The 14,803-nt window shown below is 47.4% G+C and overlaps 1 protein-coding gene and 2 long non-coding RNA genes across 5 annotated transcripts in view; 1 reads left to right on the plus strand and 2 right to left on the minus strand.

Moving 5' to 3' along the window:
- The window catches only part of LOC119161150 (rifampicin phosphotransferase), a 586,004-nt gene that overhangs the window by 544,517 nt on the left and 26,684 nt on the right, over positions 1–14,803 (plus strand). For 2 of the 3 annotated variants that reach the window (XM_037413539.2, XM_075890884.1), the window contains one exon: positions 14,104–14,178. The exons of the other annotated variant lie outside the window; for it this stretch is intronic. In XM_037413539.2, the coding sequence (XP_037269436.2) occupies positions 14,104–14,178 (75 nt within the window). The remainder of the gene's footprint in view (positions 1–14,103; positions 14,179–14,803) is intronic. 3 annotated transcript variants of the gene reach the window in all.
- The window catches only part of LOC142804207 (uncharacterized), a 69,890-nt gene that overhangs the window by 6,310 nt on the left and 48,777 nt on the right, over positions 1–14,803 (minus strand). The gene's annotated exons all lie outside the window — the stretch shown is intronic.
- Positions 9,970–10,697, minus strand: LOC142804205 (uncharacterized). Its single transcript, XR_012894509.1, has 2 exons — positions 10,490–10,697; positions 9,970–10,367 (listed from the first exon to the last, which is right to left on the minus strand). It is a non-coding gene; the product is annotated as an uncharacterized LOC142804205 (long non-coding RNA).

Here is a 14,803-nt window from a genome sequence, read left to right on the forward strand (position 1 = left end):
CCAACATAGGATGTGAGTCGTCCCGGTTGGTGTCATGACTCGCTCGTGCTGCCTGGCCTCGCGGGCGAGGAGAAAATCCTGCTTATGACAGAGGGAATGATCATGTGTCATGACTCTCTCGTGCTGCCTGGCCTCACGGGCGAGGAGAAAATCCTGCTTATGACAGAGGGAATGATCATGTGTCATGACTCTCTCGTGCTGCCTGGCCTCACGGGCGAGGAGAAAATCCTGCTTATGACAGAGGGAATGATCATGTGAGGACAAGTTCCCACGGTCCACTTCCCCGTTATTCTTCCCTTAAGGAAAGTTTTGTAGGTAATTATTGATTTACAGCCAACGAAGCCATCGGATTACACGCTTTTTTCGTCAGAGCATTCACATTTTACTCTCACCACGCTGCCCGCAACTCGAATGAATACTGATACATACAATCTAAACCAACCACAATCTAAAACCAACACTGTCTTCATCGTCCTCTTTCTCTGGACTACTCCTCACACGCTAGCGACTTCGTCGGTATGGTCCACTACATTCGCCGTCCTCTCTATTGAAGTCTGAGCGGGAAGACAAAAAGGCGTGAATACAGAAATCACGTGGCACATAAAGTTTCATGTTGGTTGCATGGGCGGGAAAAACTTGGTTTCTGCTTTTGTGCCCAGTTCGGGAATGTCTTCCAGGCAGAAAGTAACAGGGCTTAGGGATTCCACTGTTCTAAATGGGCCGGAAAATTGGGGAAGAAACTTCTGGCGATGCTGCAGAGCGCGCTGAGTGCGTCGAACCAGCACGAGGTCTCATGGTTTCGAAGTGGTGTAGTTCTCGTTGGAAGGCGAGGGGAATTTCATCTGGTGATGCGTTATGACCAAGTGTGCTTTAAAGCGAGCTTTTCGAATTAGCTTCGAAGTTTTGGTGTCATCCGGATAGTTGCGCACCATTGTGTTAAAACCAAAGAACCTCTCTTGCGGAAGCCTTTGCGTCCTTCTATAAACAAACTTGAACGGTGACTCCCATGTGATTTCCTGCTGTGACGTATTGAGGGCGAAGACAGCTGCGACAACGTATTCTTCCTAATCGTTATGATTAGGACTCATGTAAGAAGACAAAACGTTCCTTATGGTACGATTTGTACGTTCCACCAGACCATTTCTTTGGGGGAGCTGAGGAGTGGCCATGTCATGTCGAATTCGATGGCCATTCAGTAGGTTTCTGATCGCGCGTTACGAGAAGGCCGTGCAGTGGTCAATGATGAGCAAGCGTGGCTTGCCGTGTCAAAAAACGACGCACTCGTTGATGTACATGAGAACGTGCTGCGTCGAAGAGTTAGGAGTGGCCCTGTCTTCGGTCCACTTCGTGAGGCAATCCATAGCGACATTGAGAAATTTGTTGCCGCGCGATGTATGTGGAAACGGTCCCATATCATCAACTCCCACAATCTCAAATTGTGTTTCCGGAGGGGCTAAGTGGCATGAGGACTGATTTGGGATTCATGACAGCCTTCCGTGTTTTACACACCATGCACAACAAAACCAGCATGCGCCGCCACCAAGACCTCTCTTGGATGCGTGCCAGCGTCTTGTGCAGCCCGAAGGGACCGGCCGTTCGGGCGTCGTGACGCATGAATAGCACCAATTGTCACACGGCTACTGGCACAAGAGGCCCGCATGAGCCATTTCGATAATTTCGGTGATACATGATTCCCACTCGGATGACATACGAAGCAGAAAGACTGTCTCGACGACGCTTGGGACTGCGTACTTACCCGGATAGTCACCGGGTTATATCAGTGATTTTGGCATCTTGTAGCTGTATATTTTGTAAATTAAGCATCAGGCACTGCAGTGACCGGAGAAATGTCACTGAAATTTGTCGGGTCGCGATATAGGTTGTCAGTGTCTTGATAGCGAGCACCGCTGCAATAGACAATAGAAAAGTTGTAATCTTGAGTTTGAGAGCCCACCTGGTGAAATTATCATTGAGATCTTTTTTGTTTGGAGCCAGCGAAGGGCAAAGTTGTGGCAACGACCGTGAAGATTTTACCATAAACGTATGGACAAAATGTTTTGACTCCCCAAACTACCACCAAGCACTCTAGTTCAGAAGCGTGGTATCGGCTCCGTGGTTCACTGAGCCGTCGAGTTGCATAAGCGACCGGCCTCTCCTGCCCTTCCTTGTTAGCTTGCAAGAATACATCTTCGAGGTCAAGACCACTAGCATCAGCGTGTAGAATCCTAGGGCCATTCTCGTCATAGTGTGCAAGCGTCGTTGGTGCTTTAAGGGCAGTCTTGAGGTCGCAGAAGGCAGCTTCTTGGTTCCGACATCATTTACAGCGAACTTCTTTCTTAAGTAGCACGTTAAGTGGTGCGACGCGAGAATTGAAGTCAGGAACAAAACGTCTTAAATGTGAGGCAAAGCTCAAGAAACGTTTGAGCTTTTTAGTCGTGGTGGGAGGCGGAATACAGCAATAGCGTGGAGCTTCGTGAGATCAGTGGTGACGCCTAGGGTGCTGAGTACGTGCCCCAAGTAGGTACCTTCTGAGAAGCAAAACAAGCAGTTGGAAAGCCTAAAGAACAGCCGAGCGTCTCGGAGAGCACGCAAAACCATTTTCAAATGCCTGCGGTGTACGGGAAGCGCGGGTCCGCAGACTATGATGTCGACTATTTAAACCAATGCCGTCGACTACTTGAGATGCCTAAGAACCGGTCCATTATTTCCGGAATTGCAGCAAAGCATTGAAAAGACAAATGGCAGGCGGTTAATCTTGTAGAGGCCATCAGAACTTTTAAAAGTGGTCTTCTCAGCGTCATTTGAAACGAGTCCTACCTGCCAATAGCCAGAAACAAGATCCTCTGTAGTAAAAAAACGGGCACTATGCAGGTGGTCAAGGGCATCGTCAAGGCGTGGAAGCAGGTACTCGTCAAGCTTGGTGACGCTGTTTAGCCGTCGATAGTCCACACAGAAATGAATCATGCCTTCTTTCTTTATGATAAGGACTACGGGGGACGTCCAGATACTAAATGAGCCCGATATGATACAACGCTTAAGCTTGTCATCCATTTGCTTGGCAAATTGTGGACGTTCTGAGGCAGAGACTCGACGCGGGTGATGTCTAACAGGAACTTCAGAGCTGGTGTCAGTTCTTTGCTGCGCCAACATAGCGTGGCCCAGCTCATTGATTGGCATGCCTACGCAGCCATTGAATTTTCTTTGAAGTGCTTGAATTCGGTCTTTCTGTGGCGGACTTAAGTTGGGGCCAAAGTTGAATTCGCTCCGGTTTATGGGGGAAGCAGTTGATGGTGAAAGCGCTGCGGGCTGTGCTACTGCTACGACGCACGGTGTTTAGAGGCCTGTACAGTTGCGGAGAACAGTGCCTACGGCACACGCAGGTTACTGTCAGAAAGGTTCAAGACAAGCGCTACAAAGGTTTCGCCAGAACAGTAATGAAAGATGCTAAGCAATGCAAATTCACCTACAGGCTGGAAACAAATGGCGCTATCTACAAGAATGCCCGCTTCGACAGAGGCCTAGGCATGGCAGTAAACGGCAACCCACGCAGCAGACGACAAGGGTTTGGTGACGAAGGCTGTTGCAATCACAGGATGCACAAGCGGGTACTATTTTCAATTTTAATTTGGTTGTTTCTGTGTGTGCCTTTGGCCGTACACGTGCTCGTTGTTAGAGTACCGACATGCGAAGAAAATTTAGTAATCAGGCTTTTCATTATGCGGTAGTTGTCAGCGAGCACGGAACGCACTTTGTCAACAATGCTGTAAATGACACGACGCATCGGAAAATACGACTGCCAAGGGCAAGCTTTATCGGAAACTTCAATACATGCTCGGGTCATTGTGAGCAGTAGATTTCAGTTCAATGGTGCGTGAATTGCCGCTAAACTGTAAGCTACCGCCAAACTCTGCACACCAACCACAGCCTAAGATGAATGGCACACACAGGTTTGGTACATCAAAGAACCGCTGTTTCGCTGTCTCGCCAAGCGCACACACAATCAGGCGCACATCGCCGAGGCTAGGTAGATAGGTCAGCCAAGACGAGATGGGGTCGATGGCTTGCACAGGGGTCACTGAAAATCTACCAGGTAAGAAACTCATCGCGAGAAAACTGAAGGCAGTAAATGTGTCCCCTAATGCTTAAAAGTTCTGTGGTGGTTCTGCTGCCCTTGACGTGGTGCCAAAATGCTGCCCTTGACGTGGTGCCATCGACGGTAGGTGGGGAAAGTATTGGTCTGAAAAACAGAGGCTGAGTCGACAGAGGAACCTAGACCAATGCAGACACGTGTTGCTGGAGGCTACACTGCTCCTCAACGACATAAAGCCGCGAAGCTAGGTCCGCGACGACATCCGCCGTCGGGGCACGTTGGGTGGCGGTGGCCTCAAGAGAGTGCAAGCGGGTAGCAATGCGAGTTCCGAAATCTTGCTTAAGGGCTTATCTGTGGGCCTCACCTTAACCGAAGTTTTCAGGCGATCCGGTTTAGCTAAGCTGGCACCAGCGCTTGTCTGTTGAGGATGATTTGGCGTACACTGGGCATCAAGCTCCAACAGAATAGGCTGATTGGCCGCTGGTGGCGGCAAATTTGATGAGGGCCGTGTTCGCGTGGCCTCTCCCAAGCTTTCGGGCGTAGTCGGGAGAGGAGGTACCAGGCCCGTCGACGACGTGTCGTCTTACACAGAGTGCCTCTATGAAGTGCCGACTGTTGCTATCATCGCAGCAGCTATAAATATTGTAAACATGGGTTAACGTTGTGACTACTGCCACCAAAAGTTACGCAGAAAAGCGACTCCCCCACCACAGTTCAAAACCAACACTTTCTTCATCGTCTTCTTTTGCTGAACTACTCACGCACTAGCCCCTCCGTCGATATGATCTAGGACAATAGACATCACCCAAGCAGTGGGTGAGCGGTAAAGAACCACTGCATTCAGCGTCGGGATGCAGCAGGTTCGAATGCCAGTAGTGTCGTAGCAGGTGACGTCATAGTCATTCTGTTCACCGCCTAAACGAAGGTATCTTGTCACTGTGTTGACTGTGGTGGTGTGGCCCCGCTTGGAAGTAGATTGAAGAAACTTCGTCCAACACGGGAAATGACTCGTCCTTGTCGGGGTCACGACTCGCCCATGCTGCCTGGCCATGCTGCCTTGCTGTCTTGCCTATGGAACTGCGCCCGTAAGTTTTCCCCTCGTGGTGTGCTGTTGGGACGCAACATTGGAGAAATTGATCGGCGACGATGAGAAGGCGAACAGCTTGATCCGTATGGTTGGCGACCGGGACGTACGTCCAGTGGTGGATCGGCAGGAACGGTATATCGCGGCTGAGTGGGAATGAAGTGCAAGTCCCCTCCAATTTCACGTGAAGGGAGGCTGCTATGGCGGCAGTGACGAGCTATGTGGCCTGGGATGCCACATGAAAAACATATTGGCCGATTATGCGGAGTGCGCCATTGGCTGACAGTGGGGGCACTGTTCGCTGAATAAGGTACCGTAAATGGCCGTGCAGGGGGTGACGTCATATAAGTGTTCCGAGTTTTGTATACGGCAGGAGACAGGACGGTCAACGGGTGGGCAGGTGACGTTGACGAATAAACGTTGCGAGTACCATCGTAGATAGCCGGAGACGATAGAACACGTGGCCAACCAACAGCGGCTGCATATGAATAGTGGAGCGGTAACAGATGGCGGAGCCGGAATTGGCGGCAACGCTCTGGCAACTTGCTATTCAATGACCTGGCGAAGCCGAGGCCACAAGGGTGCCATCCGCTCGGTAGTACTTGTGATTATAGATAGCAGCCGGGCGATCTCCTCGCGTATGAATTGCTTTATGAGTGACATCAAAGCAGAGTGGTCGGCGGTGTGATGGCGATAGCCGAGAGATGAGAGGTCTGTGGTGTCTTTAGCTGCACAACGTGTGGAAGCACGCTGCCTACGCCGCTCATTTTAGCTTTGGCAGAACTTGATTGATAGATTGATTTGTGGGGTTTAACGTCCTAAAACCCCCATATTGAAATTGAAATTGAAATTGAATTGAAATTTATTCCGCAACAACAAAATACATGTTACGAGGAGGGCAGGTAAAAGCTGTGAGAACAGCTTGAGAAGCCCTGACCCCCTAGTACACAGGGTAGCACAGAAAGACGTGCGGCTAAGGACAACCAAAATAAAAGTGTTTCACAATGTGCACTAAAAAAGAAACAATGAAAGATTACAATGAAAGATCACCGAGGTAGTCGCTAGATCACATTATTATATAAACACTAATCGCAATTTTTTTGGTGATATGCTAGATATATCAATGTTATGTTCCCTAATTATGCGGTTTAGAAGTGTAGGCAGTTGAAACTTTAACATTTGATTTCCGTATTTCGTTCTACATTTTGATATGTGCCACACTTCAGGTTGACGTACATTATAAGCAGGAAAATTTTTCTCTAACCTGGCTATTCTAGCAATCGTATCATTATTTTTCAATAAACCGAACTTATATAAACGGCTTAGTTTATAATCATATATTGATGCAACCTGAATGATGTAGTGTTTTTTAAACAATTCTGCTGTGTGGCTGCGATGTGGTAATTTAGAGGCAAGACGCAAAGCTTTCTTTTGCAAGATGGTAAGTTTGCAAACGTTTACAGTTGTCGTTGTGGACCATACAAGAAAGGCATAATTCAATAATGAAGAAAACAACGAGTTATATATGAGCAAGTTTACAGAAACAGGAAAATAGTAGCAATGACGGCGCATGACGCCGATTATACGAGATAGTTTAGTAATAATATGGTTCACGTGATCATCCCATGTCATGTTTTGTGAAAAATACACGCCTAATGATTTAAAACTTTTGACGACTTCAATTTCTAAATTATTTAACGAAATGATGGGAAACTGAACTTGTGTGTGGCGGGGGTGAAATAAAACAGCTTTTGTTTTTTTTATGTTTAGTTTTAGAGAGTTTTCTTGGGCCCATGTGTTAATTTTAGACAGTGCGTTATTCGCTCGGCTACCTAGATCGCTGCTACATCTGCTTGAAAAAAACAAACTTGTGTCGTCAGCATATATAATGTAATGGGCAGATTCATCAATACGAACTATCTCATTAACGTAAAGTATAAAGAGAAACGGTCCCAAAATGCTTCCCTGCGGGACGCCTGTTTTAATGGATTTTGTTGCGGAATGTTTGCCTTGAATTACGACGAATTGAGTTCGGTGTTGCAAGTATGAAGTGATTAATTTGTGTGCAACGCCTCTTATACCGTAATGGTCCAACTTTTGTAGGAGAATTTTATGATTAATGAGGTCAAAGGCTTTTGAGAAATCAAGAAAAAGACCGAGTACCATATTTCGGGATTCAAAATTCTCTAGAATGTATTCTTTTTGTGCCAGTAGCGCGAGCTCAGTAGATTTATTTTTCCGGAAGCCATACTGCGCTGAAGTAATCAAGTTGAACTTGTCAGTAAAAGAGTTCAAACGTTTCAAAATTATTTTTTCCAGACCCTTAGAGAATACAGGTAGAATCGATATAGGGCGGTAGTTGGACATGTCATTTCTGGGACCCTTTTTATAGATAACTGTCACTTTTGCTATCTGCATGTTTCGCGGGAAATGTCCTGTGGACAAACATATGTTAAAAATGTAGGCAAGACAGGGTGCTAGTATGTCAATAACATACTTAACAGGTTTCATCTGAATATTGTCCGCGTCAGTGGCTTTGCTATTACTGAGTGTCAAAAATGTCGCTACTAATTCACTCTCTGAAATTGGCTCTAGAAATATTGTTTGGTTATTTCGAATATTCATATATTTTAAAGAAGTACTACTGGTTGTAGGGCCGCCAACTGACAAAAAGAAGTCGTTAAATGCATCAGCTAAATCAGGCCCTTGAATTTCTGTACCATCTTTCACAATTTTGGTTAATTCCTCCGGTGGATTATTAAGCGTACTGTTAATTGCCTTCCAAACGTTTTCTGTACGCCCTTGCGTTGAGTTAAACAGGTTCGAATAATATAGTTTCTTTTCATCACGAAGGCGTTTGGTGACAAAGTTTCGGTGCTTTTTAAATGCTTTGAGGGCTTCAGGGGACTTACTCACAATAAATGCCTTGAACAATTGGTCCCGCTTTCTTATAAGCTTAAGGCATTCTTTATTTACCCAAGGTTTCCGACTTTTTTTAAATGTTTTAAATGACTTTAGGGGAAAACATTGAAGGTATATTTCGGTGAACTTGTTCATAAATAAATCGTATGCCAAATTGGCGGCACTCGCTGCGAACACATTGCTCCAGTCGGTTCTGCCTAAGCGCTCTCTAAAGAGGGTTAGTGTTTCAGGATTTATAAGTCTATAGGAAAATTCTGCACGCACTTGTTTGGGTACGTTATTGAGTTGGTTAACAAACATAAATATAGGCATGTGGTCACTAATATTGTGAATCAAAGTGCCAGCCGTAACAAGGGAAGTATCAAAGTTTGTTATAAAAAGATCTAAGAGTGTTGATGACTGTGAAGTGATTCGCGTAGGAGCCGTTATAACATTTTGACAATAATGCGAGCTTAACATTGATTCAAGTTCTAATTTAACACTGCTCTCAGCTAACATGTTGATGTTGAGGTCACCACCTAAAATCAAGGCATATTTTTTTCACTCACAAATTCTAACAGTGAGTCTAAAAAAGAAAAAAACAAACGGACATTATTTGATGGAGGGCGGTAACATACACAAAACACTGATGTACCACATCTAACAGTGAGTATTTCATATAGAGGAGAAATGCAGGAGAATTCAGACATCAATTCACAGTCTATTTTACTTGAGATTAGCATAGCTACGCCACCACCCCTTTTGCCTGTGCGGTTCATGTAGTATGATTTATAAGTTGGAAACGTAAATACATCATCTTCCGAAGCAAACCACGTTTCCGAAAACATCACAACGTCAAAATTTACTTGTGCTTCACTAAAAAAGTATTCGAGCTCATCCTGTTTATTCCTTCCCGATCTAAGGTTGAAATGAACGCAACTGAGGCTTTTTTCACAACAAGTGTCATACAAGTTTTTAAGATTAATAAGGTCTATAGGTGCGGTTAAGGGAAACATGTTAAGACGAGTATCAAAAGAATATCAGGAAGTAAACAATGCAATGCGGGGTAACAGTATCACAGCTTATCAAGGTCACCCAAACGACGAATGACAACCGCGCTATCACCCTCTCTTTTCCTAACGAGAATCTTGCCGTTGCAGTGCCATGAAAAACGATAGCCATTGTTCTGTGCCCAGTCTTTTGCGTTGCGCAGCAGCTCTCTGTTTTGCTGGGTCATGTTTTCAGTGATCGAAACATTCGAAGCATCTCTTAGGGCTTTCCGCCTTCCTAGCCACTTATCACGAATTGATTGCTGGGCAAATCGAACTATAATTCCGGGTGTTTTGTTTGGCTTTGCCGGAAGTCTGTGGATAGCGGCGATGTCATTCCCAGTCAGCTCTGGCAGGTTAGCAATCTTGGCCACATCATTCAACTTACACAGCAAATTCTCGTCTGGCGTAACCCGGATGCCGTGAACTTCTATGTTTAGTCTCCGACTACGAAACTCGAGATCATTCACCGTAGCTTTCAGTTGTTGAATATCACTTGAGGTGCAGTCCGCCTCTAATTTCCCAACGCGTCTGTTTAAGCTACTAATGTCCTTTTCCTGCTTAGCTTGACAGTTCAAGATGTCATCGTACTTTTGTGACAACAGCTGGATTGAGACCTTAATCTCACCAACCTGAGCCGGCAGCCCTGCTAAAGCATCAAGCCTCCTAGTTATATCTGCCAGGCAAATGGTTAACTCAGAGTCCATGCTAGTTTTCTCCCCACTTTTCGCTTTAGATGAGCGGCAAGCAGCACATCGCCATGCCCTGCGACCGCTCTCTCCTTTAGTCTTAAATGTCGTCTCCGACCAGCCAGAACAACTGCCAACATGGTAAGAGGACTCACATTCGTTGCACTTCAGGACACGCCCATCACAGGGGAGGGGCTCATCACAAGACTGGCACGTGCTTGTCATGGTACGTTGTCCAGGCATTCACAGTAGCACTCAGTTCGCACTCAATTCGGGAGCATTCAATTAGGAAAAAGGCACATTATGCACAGAGAACTCAGCAAAGCACTGAAACACGGTGGCAACGGCGGTGGCGGTAAGGCGGTATTGAGAAATAAGCGAATTTACCAACCTGGGTAAGCAAAAAGAGCTGATTAGGCGAACGTCCTTTCACCGCCGCCGCCGCCACCCGTGTGTCCAGGTACGATGTCGACGCCGGAAACACGTAAACACTTCCGCAGGCTCAGTGACGTCAAGATGTGATTCCGTAGCCACGGCAACCGTTTTCAGGTAGTCTAATAAATGGAGGAAATTTGAACGTTGTAAAGGAGCGCCGCTTTGATAAATGGCTCCAGCGCAACGATTCCAACAAGGCAGGAACCCTAAAGCACCGGCCGCCGAAATGCAGGACACCAACCTGGGTAAGCAAAAAGAGCTGATTAGGCGAACGTCCTTTCACCGCCGCCGCCGCCACCCGTGTGTCCAGGTACGATGTCGACGCCGGAAACACGTAAACACTTCCGCAGGCTCAGTGACGTCAAGATGTGATTCCGTAGCCACGGCAACCGTTTTCAGGTAGTCTGGGTAAGCAAAAAGAGCTGATTAGGCGAACGTCCTTTCACCGCCGCCGCCGCCACCCGTGACAGCAGGACGGACCATATGTATATGAAAGACGCCATAGCAGAGGGCTCCAGAAATGTCGACCACCTGGGGTTCATTAACGTGCGCCCAAATTTGAGTACACGGGTTTGACAGAGCTGAATCACCTCTGCGACCATCTGGGGACTCTTCGCAGCAAGCATTTGGAATGCGCCGTCATTGATTTCTCTCATGATGTCCTTGGTTTTGGCTGTCTCGTCCAGAGTCAATTTGACAAGCTTGCAAAGAAAGAGCACATGTTTGATGTAGCTCGTGAAAGTCTCATCTGTCCTCTGTACTCTACCACGCAAGCGCTGTTGATCACGAAGGTGGTGGACAGCAGGACGGCCAAAGACTTCCTGGAAGGTTTTAGCCATTTCCGACTAGGTGCTGAAATCACTTGGATGATTCATGCACCGTAGTTTTGCCACGTTGGCCAGGTAGAAGTTCACATTTGTGAGCTCATCGATCGCGTTCCACATATTTTATGCGCTCACCAGTTCATACACAGCAATCTAGTTTCCCATTATTTGGTCATCTGAGCCACTAAATATGGGGAAGTCGCGATGCCGGAGAGCGCTAGCGCAGAAGACCAGATGTACCCAGCACTTTTACCACTTGAAACGAGGTGTTGAACAAGCAGGGGTTGACTCGGTGAACAAGGGATTTATTTAGTGAAAAGTCTCAATGAATGTAAGCCTGCGATCACAGTGCATCTTCGTCTTTCTCCACTCGAGTTCCATGGCCACTGCTCTCTAGCCGCCGAGTCATAAACGAGCCCGCGACCCTTCGAGGACCTCTGCGCTGCGGTGCTCGCCTGATAAGGTGGAAGCAACCGCCTGCTTCTGGGGAGCCGCGAGTTTCATGTTTCCCCTCCGTGGTACCAGACGGCCCGCAGCCCTACCTTGACAAAGGCCTCACGTCCCCGTCTACGACTCCTTCTACGTTAGATTCGTCTACAGGAGCATCCATTCATGCATCCGACCACCTTGACGAGTTAGAAGATGCTCCTACTTTGACTGATCTTTCTTCGAAACCTTACATGAAGGTCCGTCACACATGCCTGCAACCCACACGTCTTCCCCGACTTCGATTGCCTGTGATGTCTCGGAGCCGTCAGACTCTGCGACCGCTCGCTACCTTGCAGCATGCCATGAAGTATGACACGGACATCACACCGACCGCTGTTCGATGCTCACTCGCGGAGATTTCGCCATCGACAATGTCCAACCAACGCGACCTTGCATCGACCTCGACGCTTTGTGCGGTTTGCCAGAAGCGACCAGCATCACCCTCAGAGTCTCGCACAGCTGAAGTTCCAGCCGCTCAACCACTACGGCCGAACTTCCGAGACGCTGTCATCATTAATGATGCGCCTGCGGACGACGTGCCTCGTTCGCCTACACTACAGCAGCCCGCACATACCACGCCTGCCGCGGAGACAGATATTCTGCATACTGAACTGAACACCAACTCTCTTTCGCAGACTTCCAACGGTACTTTCACGATCCCATGTCCGCCGACTGCGTCTCATTCAGAGTTCTCACGTGCTCTGTTCCCCGACATCAATCCTCCGGGGTTCTCGACTGCGGACGTGAACCAGCAAGGCTTCACCTTGAATGCAGGCATGACCTTCGACACAGCGCAAGGGTCTTCTACCTCTACCCGACGCACTTACCTACCACGTGCCGCAAGCCTCATCACTACTCTCATTGCGCACGGCATGGTTCTTCGACCACGACGTTTCCGCATTCGTTTACTCGTATACCGTGCCACTACGCCAGCCGATATAAAACGCCGAGGCTAGTTTTTGCCACCACCGATGTCTGCACCCACCCACAACTGCATCTGCGGAAACCGCTGTTAGCCGCGGTCACTGGCGAGACCCAGTGCACTACCTAAAGGCTCCATCAAGTTGTCGTGGAGCCAACCTGAGTAAAAACACAGCGTACTTTGCGCCAGTTCTACGTACGCTGCGGTTCTCCAAGAGCCGCCCGCCAGAGACTTACTGGTTCCCGATACACCATTATCGTTGACGATCTGGACTGTCTACGGACACTGTCTCATGTCACGAACCATCTTGTATACACACTCCATCGTTTTTAATTTCGGCTTCATTTTTGCGGGGGGGGGGAGTAATTTGTAGCATCATCATCACCATTCATCATCATCGCCATTTTTCTTACCACCGCGCTGTGCCTCTCGTGTGGCTCATGCCACAGCTCACGCGCCTGGCGGTTTGGACGCGGCAGCCGCCACCGCTCCACTTGGGCAAATCCCCTTATATAATAAAGTGGCGAGACAACGACACGACCGCTTTGGCCGCCGTCCTGTCTTCCTCTCTCGCTACACATGAGTTAGTTTTTAATGCCGTCACAAATTATGTGTCTTTGTGTGAAACTGAGAAACAGGATATCCGTACCCGAATGAAGCTGTACTTGTCATGCTCAACATTGTTTCACTCACTGAAAACGGACTGGCATTATTATATATACTAATCCTTTTCAGTCGGTGACTTCAAGCATGACTTGCTTTTGCGAATATTTTACTGAATGAACTGGAATTTTTCAATCTTACTCTGCCTCTGTCAGTTAAAACATATCCTGTACATCGACAGCTTGACAAGAAGGTTGAGGGAACTCACAGTTTGTTCACATTAGCAACACTCGTATGGCTTAGAAAAAACGCAAGCAGAGAAAACAACTGCACTATCATTTTTTCTTTATTGTAATATCAGGGGCATGTCATTCAATCTTTATTATCTTAAATCCATCATGATGCTAATTTTCTATCATATGGCTATAAATCTAGCAACAATACTTACTGGCTTGGTAACTTTGGCTACATTTAGCTTGTGTTCTGGCTGGTTATGGAAGCTACACCATGGCGCCTGCGGAAGAAAGCAAAGTTAGAGACGAGTGGCTGAAGATAGAGTGCCGCTGTCTGTCACAGTGCCGCTGTCTGTCTCCTTCTTTCTCTTGTCTCTCGTTATTGGCGCTGTTTTTTAAGTAAATCATGTCGTACCAACTCGCCCAAGCAACCACGTTAGCATAAGATAGAGGTCGTGTTCTTTCTTCCTCGTTCGATCTAATGGTTACGATGAAGCCGACAATGCCAATACCGTCACCGCTTACACAAGAAACGGAGGCCCAAACTGTGCACTCTACAATATGCGGCCCATTCACCCAGTAGACATCGCGATCTAGCGATGCCTGTCGAGCAATGCCTTGCCCTTAGTGCCCTCAGTCTTGGCGGTGGCAAGCCCTCGTCATTGTATAGTGTGCACGGCTTACAAATGGTCCCCGCGTATCTTTTGAAGTCTTTCGCTTAAGGTGTTCGCGCAATTATAACCTGTTGTTGTGTCTCAGGTATTGCGTCCCTTCCGCATTGCAGGAGCTGTGGTGGCGCGCGAGTACGGAATTCCCTGCATTGTTGGTGCCGTTGGTGCCACATCCGCCATCAGACCAGGTGAGGCAGACATTTAACGACCAATTGTCATTGCGAGCATTCTTCTCGGAATATATTTAACCAGGGAAGCACTCCGCATTTTATACCATCCAAATCTAAGATAGCGAATAGTCGGCATTTCTCATAAAACGCAGGAGAAATAAAGTCACAGCTTTACCGCAAAGGCATGTACGCGACAGAATCAAATCGGAAGGTCATGCGCAGAATGGCAAGCAGATCAAAACGTGCCCCATGTTTCTCACGCACAAATGACGCACAAAACGTACTCACAGGTACAAATGAACACGAATAAGCGTTTCAGTTGTTACTTTGCTGAGTCTGAAAACCGCGCTCTTTTCCAAAACAAAGACTTTCCAATGACTGCAGCGATATTTGTGCGCCCAGTAACAACAACAGAATCGTTCCGGTGAAAACCCTAGACCAGGGAAGACGTACGGTCCTCCCCCCTACGAGATAAGGGCGTGCGAGAGAGCATGGCAGATGAAAGATCGCGCTGCCGCATCGTCACTATGTCGCGGCACGCGCTCAATTGGCCATTTGCCTGGTAATGCCCTAAACGCGATATTCCCCTAACAAGACGCCCGTCACTAGCGGTAAGTGGTAGATATAAATCGCTTGCGATTTG

The sequence above is a fragment of the Rhipicephalus microplus genome, chromosome 3 (genome assembly GCF_043290135.1).
Source record: "Rhipicephalus microplus isolate Deutch F79 chromosome 3, USDA_Rmic, whole genome shotgun sequence".
Classification (NCBI taxonomy): domain Eukaryota; kingdom Metazoa; phylum Arthropoda; class Arachnida; order Ixodida; family Ixodidae; genus Rhipicephalus; species Rhipicephalus microplus.